This window comes from Oncorhynchus mykiss, chromosome 24 (assembly GCF_013265735.2).
Source record: "Oncorhynchus mykiss isolate Arlee chromosome 24, USDA_OmykA_1.1, whole genome shotgun sequence".
NCBI lineage: Eukaryota > Metazoa > Chordata > Actinopteri > Salmoniformes > Salmonidae > Oncorhynchus > Oncorhynchus mykiss.
The window spans coordinates 42,157,238-42,182,377 of NC_048588.1; the positions used below are offsets into that span (position 1 = coordinate 42,157,238).

At 44.6% G+C, this 25,140-nt stretch overlaps 1 protein-coding gene across 3 annotated transcripts in view; it reads left to right on the top strand.

Annotated features, from left to right (window-relative positions):
• Positions 1–25,140, top strand: part of LOC110503413 (ventricular zone-expressed PH domain-containing protein) — a 195,402-nt gene that overhangs the window by 17,169 nt on the left and 153,093 nt on the right. For all 3 annotated transcript variants that reach the window (XM_036962011.1, XM_036962012.1, XM_036962013.1), the window contains exons 2-4: positions 5,899–6,219; positions 8,598–8,813; positions 15,590–15,764. In XM_036962011.1, the coding sequence (XP_036817906.1) occupies positions 6,082–6,219; positions 8,598–8,813; positions 15,590–15,764 (529 nt within the window). In that variant the 5' untranslated portion in view covers positions 5,899–6,081. The remainder of the gene's footprint in view (positions 1–5,898; positions 6,220–8,597; positions 8,814–15,589; positions 15,765–25,140) is intronic.

Sequence of the window (25,140 nt, forward strand, 5' to 3'; positions counted from 1 at the left end):
TGTTATATTCTGGGGCTTTGTGTTATAGTGTGGGGCTGTGTGTTATAGTCTGGGGCTGTGTGTGTTATAGTCTGGGGCTGTGTGTGTTATAGTCTGGGGCTGTGTGTTATAGTCTGGGGCTGTGTTTATAGTCTGGGGCTGTGTGTGTTATAGTCTGGGGCTGTGTGTGTTATAGTCTGGGGCTGTGTATGTTATAGTCTGGGCCTGTGTGTTATAGTCTGGGGCTGTGTGTTATAGTCTGGGACTGTGTGTGTTATAGTCTGGGGCTGTGTGTTATAGTCTGGGGCTGTGTGTTATAGTCTGGGACTGTGTGTGTTATAGTCTGGGGCTGTGTGTTATAGTCTGGGGCTGTGTGTTATAGTCTGGGACTGTGTGTGTTATAGTCTGGGACTGTGTGTGTTATATTCTGGGGCTGTGTGTTATAGTCTGGGGCTGTGTTTATAGTCTGGGGCTGTGTGTGTTATAGTCTGGGGCTGTGTGTGTTATAGTCTGGGGCTGTGTGTGTTATAGTCTGGGGCTGTGTGTTATAGTCTGGGACTGTGTGTGTTATAGTCTGGGGCTGTGTGTTATAGTCTGGGGCTGTGTGTTATAGTCTGGGGCTGTGTGTTATAGTCTGGGGCTGTGTGTTATAGTCTGGGGCTGTGTGTTATAGTCTGGGACTGTGTGTGTTATAGTCTGGGGCTGTGTGTTATAGTCTGGGGCTGTGTGTTATAGTCTGGGACTGTGTGTGTTATAGTCTGGGACTGTGTGTGTTAGTCTGGGACAGTGTGTTATAGTCTGGGGCTGTGTGTTATAGTCTGCTGTCAGAACTATTTCAGTCACACTGCTCACCCTGTGTGTGTGTGTGTGTGTGTGTGTGTGTGTGTGTGTGTGTGTGTGTGTGTGTGTGTGTGTGTGTGTGTGTGTGTGTGTGTGTGTATGTGTGTATTTAGTGCAGACAGAGGGCATTCAGGTGGAATAATGGAAGCTCAGTGTGTGAGGGGTCTGCAGGTTACACCAGGAATTCAGGACACTGAAATACTATCCATCTCTCTCTGTCTCTTTCTCTCTTTATGTGCCTCTGTCTCTCTTTCCATCTGTCTCTCTCTTTCTCTCTGTCTCTCTGTCTCTCTCTTTCTCTCTGTCTCTCTGTCTATTTATGTCTCTCTCTTTCTCTCGGTCTCTCTGTCTCTCTCTTTCCCTCTGTCTCTGTCTATTTCTCTCTCTCTCTTTCCCTCTGTCTCTGTCTATTTCTGTCTCTCTATTTCTTTGTCTCTCTCTTTCCCTCTGTCTATTTCTGTCTCTCTCTTTCCCTCTGTCTCTGTCTATTTCTGTCTCTCTCTATTTCTCTGTCTCTCTCTTTCCCTCTGTCTCCTACTATTTCTGTCTCTTCCTTTCCCTCTGTCTCTGTCTACCTCTGTCTACCTCTGTCTATTTTTGTCTCTCTTTCCCTCTGTCTCTGTCTATTTCTGTCTCTCTATTTCTTTGTCTCTCTCTTTCCCTCTGTCTATTTCTGTCTCTCTCTTTCCCTCTGTCTCTGTCTATTTCTGTCTCTCTCTATTTCTCTGTCTCTCTCTTTCCCTCTGTCTCCGTCTATTTCTGTCTCTTTCTTTCCCTCTGTCTCTGTCTACCTCTGTCTACCTCTGTCTATTTTTGTCTCTCTTTCCCTCTGTCTCTCTGTCTACCTCTGTCACTCTTTCTCGTTCTTCATCTCTCTCTGTCTCTTTCTGTTTGTATGTATCTCTCTCAATTTTCAATTCAATTAATTTATTGGCATGTGAAATGTATGTTTAGATTGACAACACAAGAGAAATAGATAATAAACAAATCCAAAATTAACATAATCATTACACTCACAAAAGATTCAAAGGAATATAGACATTTCAAATGTCATATTATGGTGATGTCACAGTGTTGTGATGTCACAGTGTTGTGATGTCACTGTCACAGTGTTGTGATGTCACAGTGTTGTGATGTCACAGTGTTGTGATGTCACAGTGTTGTGATGTCACTGTCACAGTGTTGTGATGTCACAGTGTTGTGATGTCACTGTCACAGTGTTGTGATGTCACAGTGTTGTGATGTCACTGTCACAGTGTTGTGATGTCACAGTGTTGTGATGTCACAGTGTTGTGATGTCACAGTGTTGTGCTGTCACAGTGTTGTGCTGTCACAGTGTTGTGCTGTCACAGTGTTGTGATGTCACAGTGTTGTGATGGCACAGTGTTGTGATGTCACAGTGTTGTGATGTCACTGTCACAGTGTTGTGATGTCACAGTGTTGTGATGTCACTGTCACAGTGTTGTGATGTCACAGTGTTGTGATGTCACTGTGTTGTGATGTCACTGTGTTGTGATGTCACTGTCACAGTGTTGTGATGTCACAGTGTTGTGATGTCACTGTCACAGTGTTGTGATGGCACAGTGTTGTGATGACACAGTGTTGTGATGGCACAGTGTTGTGATGTCACAGTGTTGTGATGTCACTGTCACAGTGTTGTGATGTCACAGTGTTGTGATGTCACAGTGTTGTGATGTCACAGTGTTGTGATGGCACAGTGTTGTGATGTCACAACGTTGTGATGTCACAGTGTTGTGATGGCACAGTGTTGTGATGGCACAGTGTTGTGATGTCACAGTGTTGTGATGGCACATTGTGGCATTTCACCCAGTAGATATGAGAGTTTATCAAAATTGGGTTTGTTTTCTAATTCTTTGTGGGTTTGTGTAATCTGAGGGAAATATGTGTCTCTAATATCATCAAACATTTGGCAGGAGGTTAGGAAGTGCAGCTCAGTTTCCACCTCATTTTGTGGGCAGTGTGCACATAGCCTGTCTTCTCATGAGAGCCAGGTCTGTCTACGGCAGCCTTTCTCAATAGCAAGGCTATGCTCACTGAGTCTGTATATAGTCAAAGCTTTCTTTAAGTTTGGGTCAGTCACAGCGGTCAGGTATTCTGCCACCGTATAATCTCTGTTTAGGGCCAAATAGCATTCTAGTTTGCTCTGTTTTTGTTTGTTAATTCTGTCTCTCTTTCTCTTCCTCTTAATCTCTCTTTTTTTCTCTCTCTCTCTCTCTCTCTCGCTCTCTCTCTCTCTCTCTCTACTTTCCCCACACACCTAGCACCTAGTCTCATCGCAGGTGATAAATTACCACTTTGATTATTGGTACTCTAATGGTGTCACAGTGAGATATCCATGTATCCAGCCCCATCCTTACTGCCAGGGGAGACAAAGCCAACACCTCCCTCTGTATTGATGGCTGTTTGGGTGTTTGGATTCAGAACTGGCCAATGAGCATTCTCGCCTCCGTATCCCGGCGCTGTGTTGCCGTGGACTCTGGAATTTGATTGGATGGTGAACTGTAGTCTCCTCCCCGTTTACTAGTTATTCACTGTAGTAAAACACTCAATACAGGATTTCAGAAATTCTGCCCCAAAAACTAATTTATATATTTTTTTTTTGCGTATGTTCTTGTGTCCGTATCTATTAACACATAGTCTGAATAATCAGTAATCCATTGTCCCTGACCCCTGTGTGTACAGTACATCTAGTATGGATACACCCCCCCCCCCCCCCCCCCCCCGCGCCTCTCTGAGTGTTAATATTTCCAGAGAGGGCCGGAGGAGCCCAGGCGAGGGGGGTAAAATGGTTCATGTTTTAAATGAGGAATCTCACAGGTCCTGGGAGCCTCCCACACATTCATTCATGCAGCCGTCTCCTCTGCTGTGCTGATATGTGGTGGTGTTTGTCCTTGGCCAGCAGTATACAGCTGTGATTGGAGTGCCCCTTAATGTGTCACACATTAGTGTGGTGGGAAGTTAATTTGTGATGAGTGTAACTTCATTAACTACACCTGTAGAACTACAGAGCAGAGATGTGAGAAGAGGACAAGTGGAGTGATGGTTCTCCCCACACTGTATTTAAACAGTAGTCTCTCTCTCTCTCTCTCTCTCTCTCTCTCTCTCTCTCTCTCTCTCTCTCTCTCTCTCTCTCTCTCTCTCTCTCTCTCTCTCTCTCTCTCTCTCTCTCTCTCTCTCTCTCTCTCTCTCTCTCTCTCTCTCTCTATTTCCAAAGCAAGTAAAATAGATAAAACAAATGATAAACATTAAGAAATTAACAGGAAACATTACAGTCACAAAAGTAACAAAATAATAAAGACATTTCAAATGTCATATTTTGTGAAAATAGTTAAAGTACAAAAGGGAAAATAAATATGGGTTATATTTACAATGGTGTTTGTTCTTCACTGGTTGTCCTTTTCTTGTGGCAACAGGTCACAAATCTTGCTGCTGTGATGGCACACTGTGGTATTTCACCCAGTAGACATGGGAGTTCATCAAAAGTTTGTTTTTCACATTCTTTGTGGGTCTGTGTAATCTGAGGGAAATATGTCTCTCTAATATGGTCATACATTTGGCAGGAGGTTAGGGAGTGCAGCTCAGTTTCCATCTCATTTTGTGGGCAGTGAGCACATAGCCTGTCTTCTCTTGAGAGCCATGTCTGCCTACGGCGGCCTTTCTCAATATCAAGTCTATGGTCACTGAGTCTGTACATAGTCAAAGCTTTCCTTAAGTTTGGGTCAGTCACAGTGGTCAGGTATTCTGCCGCTGTGTACTCTCTGTTTAGGGCCAAATAGCATTCTAGTTTGCTCTGTTTTTTTGTTAATTCTTTCCAATGTGTCAAGTAATTATCTTTTTGTTTTCTCATGATTTGGTTGGGTCTAATTGTGCTGCTGTCCTGGGGCTCTGTGGGGTGTGTTTGTGTTTGTGAACAGAGCCCCAGGACCAGCTTGCTTGGGGGACTCTTCTCCAGGTTAATTTCTCTGTAGGTGATGGCTTTGTTATGGAAGGTTTGGGAATTGCTTCCTTTTAGGTGGTTGTAGAATTTAACAGCTCTTTTCTGGATTTTGATAATTAATGGGTATCGGCCTAATTCTGCTCTGCATGCATTATTTGGTGTTGGACACAAAGGATATTTTTGCAGAATTTTGCATGCAGAGTCTCAATTTGGTGTTTGTCCCATTTTGTGAATTCTTCGTTGGTGAGCGGACCCCAGACCTCACAACCATATAGGGCATTGGGTTATACAAATATTTTTAGCCAGATCCTAATTGGTATGTCGAATTTTATGTTCCCTTCGATGGCATAGAAGGCCCTTCTTGCCTTGTCTCTCAGCTCGTTCACAGCTTTGTGGAAGTTACCTGTGGCGCTGATGTTTAGGCCGAGGTATGTATAGTTTTTTTGTGTGCTCTAGGGCAACAGTGTCTATTTGGAAGTTGTATTTGTGGTCCTGGCAAGTGGACATTTTTTGGAACAGCATTATTTTTTGTCTTACTGAGATTTACTGTCAGGGCCCAGGTCTGTCAGGGCCCAGGTCTGTCAGGGCCCAGGTCTGTCAGGGCCCAGGTCTTACAGAATCTGTGCAGAAGATCTAGGTGCTGCTGTAGGCCCTCCTTGGTTGGTGACAGAAGCACCAGATCATCAGCAAACAGTAGACATTTGACTTCAGATTCTAGTAGGGTGTGGTATATGTGTTTTTTGCCAACTACACACTTGTTGTTGGTGTAGATGGATTTTCTAAAGTTGTATGTTTTTCAACCAACTCCACTTTCCATCAGTTTGTATAGCAGACCCTCATGCCAAATTGTGTCAAAAGCTTTTTTGAAATCAACAAAGCATGAGAAGACTTTGCCTTTGTTTTGGTTTGTTTGTTCAAAGCAGGGGGAATATGTGGTCTGTCGTACTGTAAATGGGTAAAAATCCAATTTGACATTTGCTCAGTACATTGTTTTCATTGAGGAAATGTACGAGTCTGCTGTTAATGATAATGCAGAGGATTTTCCCAAGGTTACTGTTGACGCATATTCCACGGTAGTTATTGGGGTCAAATTTGTCTCCATTTTTGTCTTTCTTTCTCAGGGGTCTAATGTGTATGAGGTCATCACCCCACCACCTTCAGGGACCATGCCCTGTCTCCATAGCAACTTCTGGCCCCAGGTTGGCCCAGAGTGAGTGTGGGTCAAACCAGGCCTAAGCAGGCCTGACGTGGACCAGACCAGGCTGAGGTGGGCCCGAAGCAGGCCAGAGTGAGGCAGAGACATCATGCACCAGCTGTTTGGCCTGGTTCTCGGCCAGAGGGACCTGTCGCGGGCTGGAGACCTCTTCTCCCTAGAAGACTCTGAGATAGAGGACTGTCTCTCACAGGCCCTGGAGGAAATCAAGGCTATCTCCTGCTCTCCTGTGAGTACCCCTTACATACCCATCCATTCACACACAAATACATGACAGTGTCTTTGATGTACTAGAGGAGGTCAAAGGTATCTATTGCTCTCTTGTAAGTTTCCTATGCATGCATGCACACAAACATGCACAGCCATGCATAGGCAAACACACACACACACACACACACACACACACACTGCTTATGGCAGGTGTGTCTCTTGGGACTGTTCACTGAAAACAGATCTGATATGATGCCTATCCCTCCTCATTTCCCATCCAACACAGTCAGTCTCTCAGTCATCATTTAACTAAAGAATGAACGAGTCTGCAGCTGAATGTAACCCAACGCCTCACGGTCTAGATGGGGCCAGCTCATTCAGACACGGTCTAGATGGGGCCAGCTCATTCAGACACGGTCTAGATGGGGCCAGCTCATTCAGACACGGTCTAGATGGGGCCAGCTCATTCAGACACGGTCTAGATGGGGCCAGCTCATTCAGACATGGTCTAGATGGGGCCAGCTCATTCAGACACGGTCTAGATGGGGCCAGCTCATTCAGACATGGTCTAGATGGGGCCAGCTCATTCAGACATGGTCTAGATGGGGCCAGCTCATTCAGACACGGTCTAGATGGGGCCAGCTCATTCAGACATGGTCTAGATGGGGCCAGCTCATTCAGACACGGTCTAGATGGGGCCAGCTCATTCAGACACGGTCTAGATGGGGCCAGCTCATTCAGACACGGTCTAGATGGGGCCAGCTCATTCAGACATGGTCTAGATGGGGCCAGCTCATTCAGACACGGTCTAGATGGGGCCAGCTCATTCAGACACGGTCTAGATGGGGCCAGCTCATTCAGACACGGTCTAGATGGGGCCAGCTCATTCAGACATGGTCTAGATGGGGCCAGCTAATTCAGACACGGTCTAGATGGGGCCAGCTCATTCAGACACGGTCTAGATGGGGCCAGCTCATTCAGACACGGTCTAGATGGGGCCAGCTCATTCAGACACGGTCTAGATGGGGCCAGCTCATTCAGACACGGTCTAGATGGGTTCTAGATGGGGTCTAGATGGGGTCAGCTTATTCAGACACGGTCTAGATGGGGTCTAGATGGGGTCTAGATGGGGTCAGCTTATTCAGACACAGTCTAGATGGGGTCTAGATGGGGTCAGCTTATTCAGACACGGTCTAGATGGGGTCAGCTCATTCAGACACGGTCTAGATGGGGCCAGCTCATTCAGACACTGTCTAGATGGGGTCTAGATGTGGCCAGCTCATTCAGACACGGTCTAGATGGGGTCAGCTTATTCAGACACGGTCTAGATGGGGCCAGCTTATTCAGACACTGTCTAGATGGGGCCAGCTTATTCAGACACGGTCTAGATGGGGTCTAGATGGGGCCAGCGTATTCAGACACGGTCTAGATGGGGCCAGCTTATTCAGACACGGTCTAGATGGGGCCAGCTTATTCAGACACGGTCTAGATGGGGTCTAGATGGGGCCAGCTCATTCAGACACGGTCTAGATGGGGTCTAGATGGGGTCAGCTCATTCAGACATGGTCTAGATGGGGTCTAGATGGGGTCAGCTTATTCAGACACGGTCTAGATGGGTTCTAGATGGGGCCAGCTCATTCAGACACTGTCTAGATGTGGCCAGCGTATTCAGACACTGTCTAGATGGGGCCAGCGTATTCAGACACTGTCTAGATGGGGCCAGCTCATTCAGACACTGTCTAGATGGGGCCAGCGTATTCAGACACGGTCTAGATGGGGCCAGCTCATTCAGACACGGTCTAGATGGGGCCAGCGTATTCAGACACGGTCTAGATGGGGCCAGCTCATTCAGACACTGTCTAGATGGGGCCAGCTCATTCAGACACGGTCTAGATGGGGCCAGCTCATTCAGACACGGTCTAGATGGGTTCTAGATGGGGCCAGCGTATTCAGACACGGTCTAGATGGGTTCTAGATGGGGCCAGCGTATTCAGACACTGTCTAGATGGGGCCAGCGTATTCAGTCACGGTCTAGATGGGGCCAGCGTATTCAGACACTGTCTAGATGGGGCCAGCGTATTCAGACACGGTCTAGATGGGGCCAGCGTATTCAGACACGGTCTAGATGGGGCCAGCGTATTCAGACACGGTCTAGATGGGGTCATAGTTTGAATGTCTGAACATTTCCACCTCAACATGGAAAAAGTTAAAGAGTATTTTTCCTTTGAGTGTCAAGGGAAAACTAAGAGCAAAAGCTCTTGCAGCCCTGAGGCTTGGATCTGTGTTAGACAGACTACATTTGAAACTATATTAAAAACAAACATGCTCTTTTCTCATTGTTTCTTGATCCTGATTGGCTGTTTCGGACTCATTTCGCCTCTGATTGGCTGGCTGCAGGACTACCTGACCAATGACAATGACCAGGCGGTGGTGGAGATCTGCATCACGCGCATCACCACGGCGATCAGGGAGACGAGGTCCATCGAGCGCCATGGGGGGGCGTTAGTGAGTCTGTGGGAGTCCTGTCTGGAACACAACCTCACCCCCCAGGGCAAAGACGAAGACACACCCCATGCCAAGATAGCCTCCGACATCACCAGCTGTATACTGCAGGTACACTACACTACTTTGTTTCAGACTCAATGAATCCATTCAGGCACATCTGGGATATATACTGTGTCCAAACGCTTCCACCCAACTTGATACAGCTGCGTCACTCGCCGTTTCATATTTGTTTTTGTTGACACATCCCAACATCTCAAAGTGAGCCTTTGATCCCGTATAGAATCATTGTCTTATACACTATAATTTATTTTTTAAATGAAGGGTGCTCATCGCCGTCACCGTGAAAAACAGCTTTTGTTCCACACTCTATTACCAAATGTAACAGGGGGCTACAGTAGAACCTTCAATAGCAATAACTACACAAACCTGTTTCACAAAACACAGTCTGTACCTCCAATGTCCCAAATCAAGAAGGAAAAAAGTTTAGCCTAAATTCAATTTAAAAACCTTCATTTAAATAAAATGTAAATACCTAATTTCTTTGTTGAAAACTCTAGAAATTAGTAATATAGTGTTAACTTTTAAATGGGAATTAAAGCGCTGCTCTACCTTCTTAACAGCACTATCAGCAAGGCAGGTCCTTCAGGCTCTAGTTTCTACCTTCTTAACAGCACTATCAGCAAGGCAGGTCCTTCAGGCTCTAGTTTCTACCTTCTTAACAGCACTATCAGCAAGGCAGGTCCTTCAGGCTCTAGTTTCTACCTTCTTAACAGCACTATCAGCAAGGCAGGTCCTTCAGGCTCTAGTTTCTACCTTAACAGCACTATCAGCAAGGCAGGTCCTTCAGGCTCTAGTTTCTACCTTCTTAACAGCACTATCAGCAAGGCAGGTCCTTCAGGCTCTAGTTTCTACCTTCTTAACAACACTATCAGCAAGGCAGGTCCTTCAGGCTCTAGTTTCTACCTTCTTAACAACACTATCAGCAAGGCAGGTCCTTCAGGCTCTAGTTTCTACCTTCTTAACAACACTATCAGCAAGGCAGGTCCTCCAGTCTCTAGTTTTGTCGCACCCGGACAGCTGTTTGGTTGTGTGGTCAAGTGTCACAAAGACGGACATAGGAAAATTGCAAGTGGCTCAGAACAGGGCAGCACGGCTGGCCCTTGGATGTACACAGAGATGCAAAATAATAATATTATAGAATAATATGCATTCCAATCTCTCCTGACGAGGAGAGATTGACTTCATCACTACTTGTATTTGTGAGAGGTATTGACATGTTGAAAGCACTGTTTAAACGACTAGCACTTTTATTTATGAGATGTATTAACATGTTGAATGCACCAAGCTGTCTGTCTAAACTACTGGCACACAGCTCAGACACCCATGCGTACCCTACAAGACATGCCACCAGAGGTCTCTTCACAGTCCCCAAGTCCAGAACAGACTATGGGAGGCACACAGTACTACATAGAGCCATGACTACATGGAACTCTATTCCACAGTACTACATAGAGCCATGACCACATGGAACTCTATTCCACAGTACTACACAGAGACATGACTACATGGAACTCTATTCCACAGTACTACATAGAGCCATGACTACATGGAACTCTATTCCACAGTACTACATAGAGCCATGACTACATGGAACTCTATTCCACAGTACTACATAGAGCCATGACTACATGGAACTCTATTCCACAGTACTACATAGAGCCATGACTACATGGAACTCTATTCCACAGTACTACATAGAGCCATGACTACATGGAACTCTATTCCACAGTACTACATAGAGCCATGACTACATGGAACTCTATTCCACAGTACTACATAGAGCCATGACTACATGGAACTCTATTCCACAGTACTACATAGAGCCATGACTACATGGAACTCTATTCCACAGTACTACATAGAGCCATGACTACATGGAACTCTATTCCACAGTACTACATAGAGCCATGACTACATGGAACTCTATTCCACAGTACTACATAGAGCCATGACTACATGGAACTCTATTCCACAGTACTACATAGAGCCATGACTACATGGAACTCTATTCCACATCAAGTAACTGACGCAAGCATAACACTAAAGTGTGTACCCTCACATACCTTAGATGTAACGTTCGTCTGTCGGAGAAAGAGAGGAGGACCAAGGTGCAGCGTGGGTAAGTATTCATTATGCCTTTTAATGAAAACTAATACTCGAACAAAACAACAAAACGATAAACGAGAATGACACGAAACGAAACAGTCCTGTCTGGTAACATACACAAAGACAGAAAATAATCACCCACGAAACACAATAGAAAACAGGCTCCCTAAATATGGTTCTCAATCAGGGACAACGATTGACAGCTGCCTCTGATTGAGAACCATACCAGGACAAACACAGAAATAGAAAATCATAGAAAAAGTAACATAGACAACCCACCCAACTCACGCCCTGACCATACTAAAACAAAGACATAACAAAAGAACTAAGGTCAGAACGTGACATTAGATATGACCTGTCTACCTTCACATGTCATAAGAATTACATTAACAAACAACTATTATATTCATTTAGCAGACACTCTTATCCTGAGCAACTAGAGTTAAGGGCACAGACAGAATTTTATACCTAGTAGGCTTGGGAATGCGAACCAGCGACATTTTGGTTACTGGCCCAACACTCTTACCTGCTAGGCTACCTGCCACCCCTACACAGAGCAGGCATAGGCTATAGGCACACAGGCAGCCTACAAACATCATACCTGTCTGCTCATCTGTACATACAGTTGAAGTCGGACGTTCACATACACTTAGTTTGGAGTCATTAAGACTCGTTTTTCAACCACTTGACACATTTCTTGTTAACAAACTATAGTTTCGACAAGTCGGTTAGGACATCTACTTTGTGCATGACACAAGTAATTTTTCCAACAATTGTTTACAGACAGGTTATTTCACTGAATCACAATTCCAGAAGTCAGAAGTTTAAATACACTAAGTTGACTGTGCCTTTAAACAGCTTGGAAAATTCCAGAAAATGATGTCATGGCTTTAGAAACTTCTGTTAGGCTAATTGACATAATTTGAGTCAATTGGAGGTGTACCTGTGGATGTATTTCAAGGCCTTCCTTCAAACTCAGTGCCTCTTTGCTTGACATCATGGGAAAATCAAACGAAATCAGCCAAGACCTCAGAAAAAATGATAGACCTCCATACTTCTGGTTCATCCTTGGGAGCAATTTCCAAACGCCTGAAGGTACCACGTTCATCGGTACAAACAATAGTACGCAAGTATAAACACCATGGGACCACGCAGCCGTCATACCGCTCAGGAAGGAGACCCGTTCTGTCTCCTAGAGATGAACGCACTTTGGTGCGAAAAGTGCAAATCAATCCCAGAACAACAGCAAAGGACCTTGTGAAGATGCTGGAGAAAACAGGTACAAAAGTATCTATATCCACAGGAAAACCAGTCCTATATCGACATAACCTGAAAGGCCGCTCAGCAAGGAAGAAGCCAGACTACGGTTTGCAACTGCACATGGGGACAAAGATCATACTTTTTGGAGAAATGTCCTCTGGTCTGATGAAACAAAAATGGAACTGTTTGGCCATAATGACCATCATTATGTTTGGAGGAAAAAGGGAGAGGCTTGCAAGCCGAAGAACACCATCCCAACCGTGAAGCACGGGGGTGGCAGCATCATGTTGTGGTGGTGCTTTGCTGCAGAAGGGGCTGGTGCACTTCACAAACTGGATGGCATCATGAGGAGCGAAAATTATGTGGATATATTGAAGCAACAACTCAAGACATCAGTCAGGAAGTTAAAGCTTGGTCGCAAATGGGTCTTCCAAATGGATAAGGACCCCAAGCATACTTCCAAAGTTGTGTGTGTTCACGTGCGTGTGCGTGTGTGCGCGTATGTGTGCACGTGCGTGTGTGTGTGTGTGTGTGTGTGCATGCGTGTGTGTGTGTGTGTGCGTGCGTTGTGTGTGTGTTGTGTGTGTGTGTTATGTGGTGTTGTGTGTGTTCACGTGCGTGTGTGTGTGTGTGCGTGTGTGCGTGTATGTGTGCACGTGTGTGTGTGTGTGTGCGTGCATTGTGTGTGTGTTGTGTGTGTGTGTTATGTGTGTGTTGTGTGTGTTCACGTGCGTGTTTGTGTGTGTGCATGTGTGTGTGTGTATGTGTGTTTGTGTTGTGTGTGTGTGTGTGTGTTTGTTTCTCATATCACCAGAGAGTGGGCTGTGCTGTTGTTTATTGTCAGACTCTTGGTCATGCAGACAGAATGCCTTGTTTACACTGCCACCTGCTGGACGTTCAGACGTTTGACACTGTTATAGTCATGAATATGATTTTAGCGTTGATCCCTTTCAACAATACGGTACTGTAGCTCATCGGCTCTAATGACATGTCCACTTATGTTTTAGACAGAGTGTTAGAGTAAGTTGTAGTTGTTTGGGTTTGTTTCAGTGTTTGTCTGATGGTGATTTGGGTCCTGAGTGGCGCAGAGGTCCAAGGCACTGCATCACAGCGGTAGAGGTGTTACTACAGACCCGAGTTAGAGCCCGTGCTGTATCACAACTGTCCGTGATCGGGAGTCCCATAGGGCGGCGCACAATTGGCCCAGCGTCGTCCAGGTTAGGGGAGGGTTTGAATTAGCTCTTAACTGTCTTGCCCAGTAAAATAGAAGATAGACTCTCTAACTCAGTGGTCACCAAACCTGGTTCTGGTCATCTAGGGCTTTGTTTCTGTCAAGCGTTTACACAACTGATTTAAAAAGTCTTGATACAATGTAGTCGTTCAGAACAACAGGTGGACAGTGACACAACACTTTTGCCCTGTCGCTCTGCCCCTGAACAAGGCAGTTAACCCAATGTTCCCCGGCAGGCCTCCCCCTGCACCTCTCTGATTCAGAGGGGTTGGGTTAAATGCGGAAAACACATTCCAATTGAATGCCTTCAGTTGTACAACTGACTAGGTATCCCCCTTTCCTTTCCTTTCTATATCTAGTCCTTCCAAATGTTCCTAAACCATCCCCCTGGGGGTGCTAGTGGATGTTAAATTAGGCCCTGGGACACCACTGTCTACATGCAGAGACACATACACTCTCATTGAGCTCAGAAATGAGTGTTCATGTAAAGATGCTGTTCTATGCTGTTCTATTCTGTTCTATTTTGTTCTGTTCTGTTCTATTCTGTTCTATTCTGTTCTATTTTGTTCTATTCTGTTCTGTTCTGTTCTATTCTGTTCTGTTCTGTTCTGTTTTGTTATATTCTGTTCTATTCTGTTCTATTCTGTTCTATTTTGTTCTGTTCTGTTCTATTCTGTTCTATTCTGTTCTATTTTGTTCTATTCTATTCTGTTCTGTTCTGTTCTATTCTGTTCTATTCTGTTCTATTCTGTTCTGTTCTATTCTGTTCTATTCTGTTCTATTTTGTTCTGTTCTGTTCTATTCTGTTCTATTCTGTTCTATTTTGTTCTGTTCTATTCTATTCTGTTCTATTCTGTTCTATTTTGTTCTATTCTATTCTGTTCTGTTCTGTTCTGTTCTATTCTGTTCTATTCTGTTCTATTCTGTTCTGTTCTATTCTGTTCTATTCTGTTCTATTTTGTTCTGTTCTATTCTGTTCTATTTTGTTATGTTCTATTCTATTCTGTTCTATTCTGTTCTATTCTGTTCTATTTTGTTCTATTCTGTTCTGTTCTGTTCTGTTCTATTCTGTTCTATTCTGTTCTATTCTGTTCTATTCTGTTCTGTTCTATTCTGTTCTATTCTGTTCTATTTTGTTCTGTTCTGTTCTATTCTGTTCTATTTTATTCTGTTCTGTTCTGTTTTGTTATATTCTGTTCTATTCTATTCTGTTCTATTCTGTTTTGTTCTATTCTGTTCTATTCTGTTCTGTTCTGTTTTGTTATATTCTGTTCTATTCTATTCTGTTCTATTCTGTTTTGTTCTATTCTGTTCTATTCTGTTCTGTTCTGTTTTGTTATATTCTGTTCTATTCTGTTCTGTTCTATTCTGTTCTATTCTGTTCTATTTTGTTCTGTTCTGTTCTATTCTGTTCTATTTTATTCTGTTCTGTTCTGTTTTGTTATATTCTGTTCTATTCTATTCTGTTCTATTCTATTCTGTTCTATTCTGTTCTATTTTGTTCTGTTCTGTTCTGTTTTGTTATATTCTGTTCTATTCTATTCTGTTCTCTTAAATTGTCTATGTGTGTCACTAAGGGTCCATCTAGGCCCTAAAGAGAATGGACACACACATGCACATGCACACAGATACACACACACATGATACATGTTTCAGTATGAATATATATCAATGTTAGCTTGATTGGATAAATCTTCTAAATAACCATGTTACAGGATATTACACAACACACAGTGTGCCTTGTGGAGTTGAATTCTTCAGTAACAGAATGTTCTGACTCTGAAATGCTTACATTTTCCACTTCATTAATGTCTTCCCACCCCATTTGTCTGTCTGTCTCTCCGTCTGTCTCTCCGTCTGTCTCTCCGTCTGTCTCTCCGTCTGTCTCTCCGTCTGTCTCTCCGTCTGTCTCTCCGTCTGTCTGTCTGTCTCGCGCTCTCTCGCTCTCTCGCTCTCTCTCTCTTTCTCTCTCTCTCTCTCTCTCTCTCTCTCTCTCTCTCTCTCTCTCTTTCTCTCTCTCTCTCTCTCTCTCTCTCTGTAGGTAAGGGCTTTGTGGTGAAATGTGTGGGCATCGCCTCATTTTAGGTCGTTGTAGAACTTAAGGTCTATTTTCTGGATGTTGATAACTAGTGGGTATAGTTCTAATTCTGCTCTGCATATTGTTTGGGATTTTGCGTTGTACACGTAGTATATTTTTGAAGTCTCTGTCTCTCTTCTCCTCCTACAGAACTACAGTCGTCCCCCAGTGATGGCTCTAGCAGTGCCGGTGGCAGTGAGGTTTCTGCAGAGAGGCAACAGAGAGCTCAGTAGGAACATGTCCAGTTATCTCTCTCTGACTGCCATGGATAAGGCTGAACTACTGGCAGAACACACAGAGGCTATCACCTGCAGCGTCCTGGGAGGTAGGACGCACGCACGCACGCACACACACACACACACACACACACACACACACACACACACACACACTCAAGGACAAACAAACACACACACTCACCGACACACACACACGCACGCACACACACACACACGCGCGCGCAAAGACACACACACACACACACACACACACACTCAAGGACAAACAAACACACACACTCACCCACACACACACACACACACGCACACGCACGCACACACACACACACACACACACACACACACACACACACACACACACACACACACACACACACACACACACACACACACACACACACACACCCTTTTGCCATGATGACTCCATTGCTTCCTACAGTTGTGTCAAGTTGGCTGGATGTCCTTTGGGTGATGGACCGTTCTGGATATCTCTGGTGTCTATGGCTCTGGTGTCTAGGGCTCTGGTGTCTAGGGCTCTGGTGTCTAGGGCTCTGGTGTCTAAAGCTCTGGTGTCTGTGCACTGGTGTCTAGGGCTCTGGTGTCTAGGGCTCTGGTGTCTAGGGCTCTGGTGTCTAAAGCTCTGGTGTCTGGGCACTGGTGTCTAGGGCTCTGGTGTCTAGATCTCTGGTGTCTAGGGCTCTGGTGTCTAGGGCTCTGGTGTCTAGGGCTCTGGTGTCTGGGCACTGGTGTCTAGGGCTCTGGTGTCTATGGCTCTGGTGTCTATGGCTCTGGTGTCTGGGCACTGGTGTCTAGGGCTCTGGTGTCTAGGGCTCTGGTGTCTTATAATAACCAAACACACACTAACCCACATCAACCAGGGTCCTCAGGCTGTACTTTATTCCCAGCCCAATACTCATTTCGGTCATGATATGTGTTTAGGTTATTCGGAAGTGCGTAATTAATATCACATCAGAGGAGGCAGTTGAAAGAGATCAGTGTGTGTCATGTCTGACTTGCCTTGTTTAAGGCCTTTCATTCTTCTGGCCAGACAGTATGTTATGTCTGACTTGCCTTGTTTAAGGCCTTTCATTCTTCTGGCCAGACAATATGTTATGTCTGACTTGCCTTGTTTAAGGCCTTTCATTCTTCTGGCCAGACAATATGTTATGTCTGACTTGCCTTGTTTAAGGCCTTTCATTCTTCTGGCCAGACAATATGTTATGTCTGACTTGCCTTGTTTAAGGACTTTCATTCTTCTGGCCAGACAATATGTCATGTCTGACTTGCCTTGTTTAAGGCCTTTCATTCTTCTGGCCAGACAATATGTCATGTCTGACTTGCCTTGTGTAAGGACTTTCATTCTTCTGGCCAGACAGTATGTTATGTCTGACTTGCCTTGTTTAAGGACTTTCATTTTTCTGGCCAGACAGTATGTTATGTCTGACTTGCCTTGTTTAAGGCCTTTCATTCTTCTGGCCAGACAATATGTTATGTCTGACTTGCCTTGTTTAAGGCCTTTCATTCTTCTGGCCAGACAATATGTTATGTCTGACTTGCCTTGTTTAAGGCCTTTCATTCTTCTGGCCAGACAATATGTTATGTCTGACTTGCCTTGTTTAAGGACTTTCATTCTTCTGGCCAGACAGTATGTTTTGTCTGACTTGCCTTTCTTAAGGCCTTTCATTCCTCAGGCCAGACAGAGCAGCGTGGCTTCTAGCCTGCCTAGCTGAGGGATTACTCTTAAGAGGCCCTCAGATCTGTGGCTTAGGTTTACAACCCCACCCCTTGCTACAGCTGTCTCGGGTGTTGGAGCTGGACAGGCTCAGGCTCTAAACAGACTATGTAAGCCAGGCCCCACTGCCCTGGACAGATAAGGCTCTCGCAGCAGCGCTGTAGCCATTACTCCCTATATAAGACTCAGGAGAGAGACTCAGGGATGAGTGTGATTGTGTGTGTGTGTGTGTGTGTGTGTGTGTGTCGTGTGTGTGTGTGTGTGTGTGTGTGTGTGTGTCTGTGTGTCTGTGTGTCTCCGTATGTATGGTAGAGGGCCAATGAAGGTTTTCATAAGGCCTGGAGAGATCCAGTCTAATTTAGACTGTGTTTGTGCAGGTTGATATGAATGTTTACATTAGACTTCTGGGTTGAGGTCAGCCAGTGGACTTAACTCCACTGATAAGACTAAAGAGGGTCACTTAGAAATAAAGGTCCTATCTAGAACGTAAAAGGGTACTTCAGCTGTCCCCATAGGAGAATCCTTTGAATAACCCTTTTTGGTTCCAGTTATAACTTTTTGGGTTCTATGTAGAACCTTTTCCACTACCGAAAAGGTTTCTACCTGGAACCATAAAGGGTTCTCCAATAGAACCAAAAAAGGGTTATCCTATGTTGACAACCGAAGAACCCTTTTGGAACCCTGTTTCTAAGAGTGTAGAGGTAAATTAGTAGTAGTAGTAGATGTAGTACATTATTATTATTATTATTATTATTATTATTATTATTATTATTAGTAGTAGTAGTAGTAGTAGTAGTAGTAGTAGTAGTACATTATTAGTATTAGTAGTAGTAGTAGTAGTAGTACATTATTAGTATTAGTAGTAGTAGTAGTAGTAGTAGTAGTAGTAGTAGTAGTAGTAGTACATTATTAGTATTAGTAGTAGTAGTAGTAGTAGTAGTAGTACATCATTAGTAGTAGTAGTAGTAGTAGTATTAGTAGTAGTAGATGTAGCAGTAGTAATAGTAGTAGTAGTAGTAGTAGTAGATTATTAGTATTAGTAGTAGTAGTAGTAGATGTAGCAGTAGTAATAGTAGTAGTAGTAGTAGTAGTAGATTATTAGTATTAGTAGTAGTAGTAGTAGATGTAGCAGTAGTAATAGTAGTAGTAGTACATTATTATTATTATTATTATTAGTAGTAGTAGTAATAGTAGTACATTATTATTATTATTATTAGTAGTAGTAGTAATAGTAGTACATTATTATTATTATTATTATTAGTAGTAGTAGTAATAGTAGTACATTATTATTATTATTATTAGTAGTAGTAGTAATAGTAGTACATTATTATTATTATTATTATTAGTAGTAGTAGTAATAGTAGTACATTATTATTATTATTATTATTAGTAGTAGTAGTAATAGTAGTACATTATTATTATTATTAGTAGTAGTTGTAGTAGTAGATGTAGTAGTAGTGGTGGTAATATTAGTAGTAGTAGTAGATGTAGTAGTAGTAGTAGTAGTAGTAGATGTAGTAGTAGATGTAGTAGTGGTGGTGGTAATATTAGTAGTAGTAGTAGATGTAGTAGTAGTGGTGGTAATATTATTAGTAGTAGTAGTAGTAGTAGTAGTAGTAGTAGTAGATGTAGTAGTAGATGTAGTAGTGGTGGTGGTAATATTAGTAGTAGTAGTAGTAGTAGTAGTAGTACATTTGTCCACAGCGATGTGAGAGACTGATCAACAACAACAGGAAGTGTTTGGTTGCAGTCATTGTAGTTAAAGGAGGCACAACCAGTTATTGAGAGTGTAAGGGGGCAATTACTTTATCACACAGGGGAAATGGATGTTGCATAACTTTGTAAAATAAAATAAAAAAAGTTTCCAATTGTTTTTGTTATTTGTAAACTGAGGTTCCCTTTATCTAATATTAGGTTTGTGTTGAAGATCTGATAACATTCAGTATAAACAGACCACTATAGTCCCTGTGCCCAAGAACGGCGAGGTGCTGTAACCTGTATAAATAACGACCGCCCCGTAGCACTCACAGAAAGGCTGGTCAAGACACACATCAACACCATCACCCCAGACACCCTGGATCCACTCCAATTCGCACACCGCCACAACAGATCCACAGATGACGCAGTTTCTATTGCGCTCAACACTGCCCATTCCCTCCTTGGACAAGAGGATCACCTATGTGAGGACGCTTTACAATGAGTACAGCTCAACACCATAGTGCCATAGACTGAAACACCATCATTACACACACACACACACAACATGACGACGATGAGACAAACCTACAGGGCGGAGGTCACAGACCTGGCAGTGTGTTGCCAGGACAACAAGACATTGAAGCTGATCGTGGACTACAGGAAACGGACATGCATGCTCCCATTCACATCGACGGTGGGCACCATTTAGAGCGCCTTGACTGGCTACATCACAGCTTGGTACGGCGACTGCTTGACAGCCGACTGCAAGGCGCTACAGACGGTAGTGCGTACGGCCCAGTACTGGGCACTACCATCCATCACCTCTATACCAGGTGGTGTCAGAAGATACCAGGTGGTGTCAGAAGATACCAGGTGGTGTCAGAAGATACTGTACGGCCCAGTACATCCCCACGGCCGAGCTCCCTGCCATCCATCACCTCTATACCAGGCGGTGTCAGAAGATACCAGGTGGTGTGTACGGCCCAGTACATCCCCGGGGCCGAGCTCCCTGCCATCCATCACCTCTATACCAGGTGGTGTCAGAAGATACCAGGTGGTGTCAGAAGATGGCTCTAAAAATTGTCAAAGACTCCAGCCACCCAAGTCGTAGATTATTTTCTCTGCTTCCGCATGACATGCGGTACCAAGGCACAAAATCTGGAACCAACAGGACCCAGAACAGCATCTACCCCCAAGCCATAAGACTGCGAAATAGAAATGTAAATAGTTAACCAAAATTCAGTGGCAAGAAAAAGTATGTGAACCCTTTGGAACGACCTGGTTTTCTGCATAAATTGGTCATCAAACTTGATCTGATCTTCATCTTCAAGTCACAGCAATAGACGAACACAGTGTGCCGAATTTTTCTTGTCTATGTTGAATACATATTTTAAACATTCACAGTGTAGGTTGGAAAAAGTATGTGAACCCCTAGGCTAATGACTAAACACTCACAACATTTGAGTTTGCTATTCACAAGAAAGCATTGCCTGATCTGAACCGTGCCTCAAACAAAAGAGATCTCAGAAGACCTAAGATTGAGAATTGTTGCCTTGCATGAAGCTGGAAAGGGTTACACAAGTATCTCTAAAAGTCAGTCCACGGTATGACAACTTGTTTATAAATGGAGAAATTATTTATACCTGTGTTCTCTGTTTGTCTGTTGTCAGTTTGTGTCACACCCTGACCATAGTTTGCTTTGTATGTTTCTATGTTTTGTTTGGTCAGGGTGTGATCTGAGTGGGCATTCTATGTTGGATGTCTTGTTTGTCTGTTTCTGTGTTTGGGCCTGATATGGTTCTCAATCAGAGGAAGGTGTTAGTCATTGTCTCTGATTGGGAACCATATTTAGGTAGCCTGTTTTGTGTTGGGTTTTGTGGGTGGTTGTTTCCTGTCTCTGTGTTCTCTGCACCAGATAGGGCTGTTTTGTGTTGGGTTTTGTGGGTGGTTGTTTCCTGTCTTTGTGTTTGTAGCACCAGATAGGGCTGTTTCGTTTTTTTCCACATTTGTTGTTTTGTATTCGGTTCATGTTGAGTTCTTATTAAAAACATGAACTATAACCACGCTGCATTTTGGTCCGCCTCTCCTTCCCAGGAGGAAAGCCGTTACAGTTTGTCTTGTTTGTCAAATCAACCAGCGTTTTTTTTCTCAGCTCCTGCTTTTCCAGTCTTTCTTTTTCTCCCCCTCTCCTGGTTTTGACCCTTGCCTGTTTTGACTCTGTGCCCGCCTGCCTGCCCCTGACACTGACCCCTGCCTGCCCTCCGGTACCGTTGTCCCACCTCAGGTTTACTGACCCCTGCCTGCCCTCTGGTACCGTTGTCCCACCTCTGGTTACTGACCCCTGCCTGCCCTCCGGTACCGTTGTCCCACCTCAGGTTTACTGACCCCTGCCTGCCCTCTGGTACCGTTGTCCCACCTCAGGTCACTGACCCCTGCCTGCCCTCCGGTACCGTTGTCCCACCTCAGGTTTACTGACCCCTGCCAGCCCCTGACACTGACCCCTGCCTGCCCTCCGGTACCGTTGCCCGTGTCTGGGTCTTACCTTCACACCTGATACTGTATACATGTGGATCACTTTTACATGGATAATACAAACACTAATCTGGATATTCACGCACTCCTTTGTGTGCTGATCGCTGTTCATTGGTCAACAATCAAGACGCTCAACATGTTGGTTCTGAAGCACAGATGAGTTTAATTAGACAATGATTTGGTGCAATGCCGTGGGCCTATGCCTGACATCAGATCAAATAAGTATAAGCATAAGATGCATGTAGTCAATTTAAAATATGTATGAAAAATTCCATTCAGTTTCGTACTCGCGACCCCACAAAATCTTCTCCACTTCCAGAACCACTGCTCTATCTCAACCAACTTGTATTAATTGACAGTTTGCTACTCCAGGGCCAAGTGTCACTAGCCAATCTGTTACATGTCTCTGGCTGCGTGTCATCAGTCATCAGTCTCTAGTTGAGTCCCGAGTCTCTGGCAGCGTGTCATCAGTCTCTAGTCGAGTCCCGAGTCCCTGGCAGCGTGTCATCAGTCTCTAGTCGAGTCCCGAGTCCCTGGCAGCGTGTCATCAGTCTCTAGTCGAGTCCCGAGTCCCTAGCTGCGTGTCATCAGTCATCCGTCTCTAGTCGAGTCCCGAGTCTTGAGGCTCCAAGTTGAGGTAAAGTCTCAAGTTATTTTATTTTCTATCAAGTCGAGTCTCAAGTCATCAAATTTGGGACACGAGGTCATGTGGCTAGTTAGTGGGCTCTTTTTCAATCTCCCTTAAGGCACGTCATTATGTTGCCTCCTCCAGGATCCCAGTTAGAGCGCCTCGTTACCCTCTTTAACATGCTTAGACCTCGTTAGTGGTTTACCCCAGGGACTGTCGTTAGTGTTGCTCGTTAGGGATCTGTTTGGCCCCCCAGTCCTGAAACCCTCCAGTGATAAATAGAACTGCTGGTAGAGGTTACCACAGAGGATCTAGTAGTCTGTGTGTGTGTGTGTTGCGGGTCTGTGTGTGTGTGTGTCGCAGGTCTGTGTGTGTGTGTTTCTGTGTGTTGTGGGTCTGTGTGTGTGTGTGTCTGTGTGTTGTGGGTCTGTGTGTGTGTGTGTGTGTGTGTGTTGCGGGTCTGTGTGTGTGTGTTGCGGGTCTGTGTGTGTTGTGGGTCTATGTGTGTGTGTGTGTGTGTGTGTGTGTGTGTGTGTGTGTGTGTTGTCATACAGGTCTAATGCGGCAGGGTGTGAGTAGTCTACTACAGGGGAGGAGAGCCTTCTAACAGGGCCTTTCCTAGAAGGATTCATACATGTCTGTAAGTGCCCTCAGGAGCCTACCTACAGTATGTCTGGCCCCATCCTGGCCCCCTCCTGGCACCATCCTGCCACCATCCTGGCCCCCTTCTCTCCAACCTCCATGAACCATCATATGAAATCAAGCACTCAGGGTTAACCGTTTGTTTATCCTGTAAATTATCCTGGATTAGGTGTGTGTGTGTGTGCGTGTGTGTGTGTATGAATAGCTCACACACTTCATGACCTGCACGGTCAGCTAACACTTCACACACATGATCAGGTTGTGTTTGTGTTACTCACCTCATCCAGCTTTAATGTGGCGACCACCTGGGTGATGCAATGCACTGCTGCCCTTCTGTGAACATCATTTTGGAAATCACCATTTTGAAAATCACTATTTTGTGAAATCACCATTTTGTGAAATCACTATTTTGTGAAATCACCATTTTGAAAATCACAATTTTGTGAAATCACCATTTTGTGAACACTCATCACATAATCAGTTTGAGGTGCCTGCTGCTGTGAAACAGTGTTGATGACTGATGTACAGTATAAACATATCCCCTCTTATCGAACCTTTCCAACTGTTTTGTGTTCTCACTTAATTCATCATTTTTTTGGTGAAATGACTAGAATGATCTGCCTCCATCTTGTCCTGCCCTTGACCAGATTGTATGCACTAATGGCGGCCATATTGTGCCAGACCCCTCACCTGCAGCACAGGCAGCTGCGCTAGTCCCCTGGGGAGTCTCACACACACACACACACACACACACACACACACACACACACACACACACACACACACACACACACAGTTACATGACAGCGTATTGGGAAATGGCTCTCACTGCCCAGTTAATACTGTCATGGTTAAGTGTCATGGTCTATTGGTTTGAGGTGCCTGCTGCTGTGAATCAGTGTTGATGATTTACTGTATAATGTCTCTGTTTAAGGCATCATACCTTATGTCAAGTTCAATTTTCGTTTTATCGACTGTTGCACGTTGCGCTTTTTAGCACATTCACCGGGTACTTGTGTGCTTTGCTACTCTGAAGAAAGGAGGGGGGGGCACAGGAAGGGCACAGGAAGTGGTGAGAGAGACATATTGGGCACAGGAAGTGGTGAGAGAGACATATTGGGCAGAGGAAGTGGTGAGAGAGAAATATAGGGGAAAGGAAGTGGTGAGAGAGACATATTGGGCACAGGAAGTGGTGAGAGAGACATATTGGGCAAAGGAAGTGGTGAGAGAGACATTTTGGGATCAGGAAGTGGTGAGAGAGACATTGGGATCAGGAAGTGGTGAAAAGCTGACATATAGGGCACAGGAAGTGGTGAGAGGATGACATAGGGCACAGGAAGTGGCGTGAGAGAGACATATAGGGCACAGGAAGTGATGAGAGAGAGACATAGGGCACAGGAAGTGGTGAGAGAGAGACATAGGGCACCGGAATTGGTGAGAGGGTGACCTATAAGGCACAGGAAGTGGTGAGAGGGTGACATATAAGGCACAGGAAGTGGTGAGAGAGAGACATATAGGGCACAGGAGGTGGTGAGAGAGAGACATATAGGGCACAGGAAGTGGTGAGAGAGAGAGATATATATATAGGTTAAAGGAAGTAGTGAGAGAGTGAGGTTTAGATGGAGAGAGAGGAGAGCAGAAAGGGATACGTGAGTAAGCAAACAAAGGCAGCTGCGCTAGTCCCCTGGAGAGTCACACACACACACACACACACACACACACACACACACACACACACACACACACACACACACACACAGTTACATGACAGCGTATTGGGAAATGGCTCTCACTGCCCAGTTAATACTGTCATGGTTAAGTGTCATGGTCTATTGGTTTGAGGTGCCTGCTGCTGTGAATCAGTGTTGATGATTTACTGTATAATGTCTCTGTTTAAGGCATCATACCTTATGTCAAGTTCAATTTTCGTTTTATCGACTGTTGCACGTTGCGCTTTTTAGCACATTCACCGGGTACTTGTGTGCTTTGCTACTCTGAAGAAAGGAGGGGGGGGCACAGGAAGGGCACAGGAAGTGGTGAGAGAGACATATTGGGCACAGGAAGTGGTGAGAGAGACATATTGGGCAGAGGAAGTGGTGAGAGAGAAATATAGGGGAAAGGAAGTGGTGAGAGAGACATATTGGGCACAGGAAGTGGTGAGAGAGACATATTGGGCAAAGGAAGTGGTGAGAGAGACATTTTGGGATCAGGAAGTGGTGAGAGAGACATT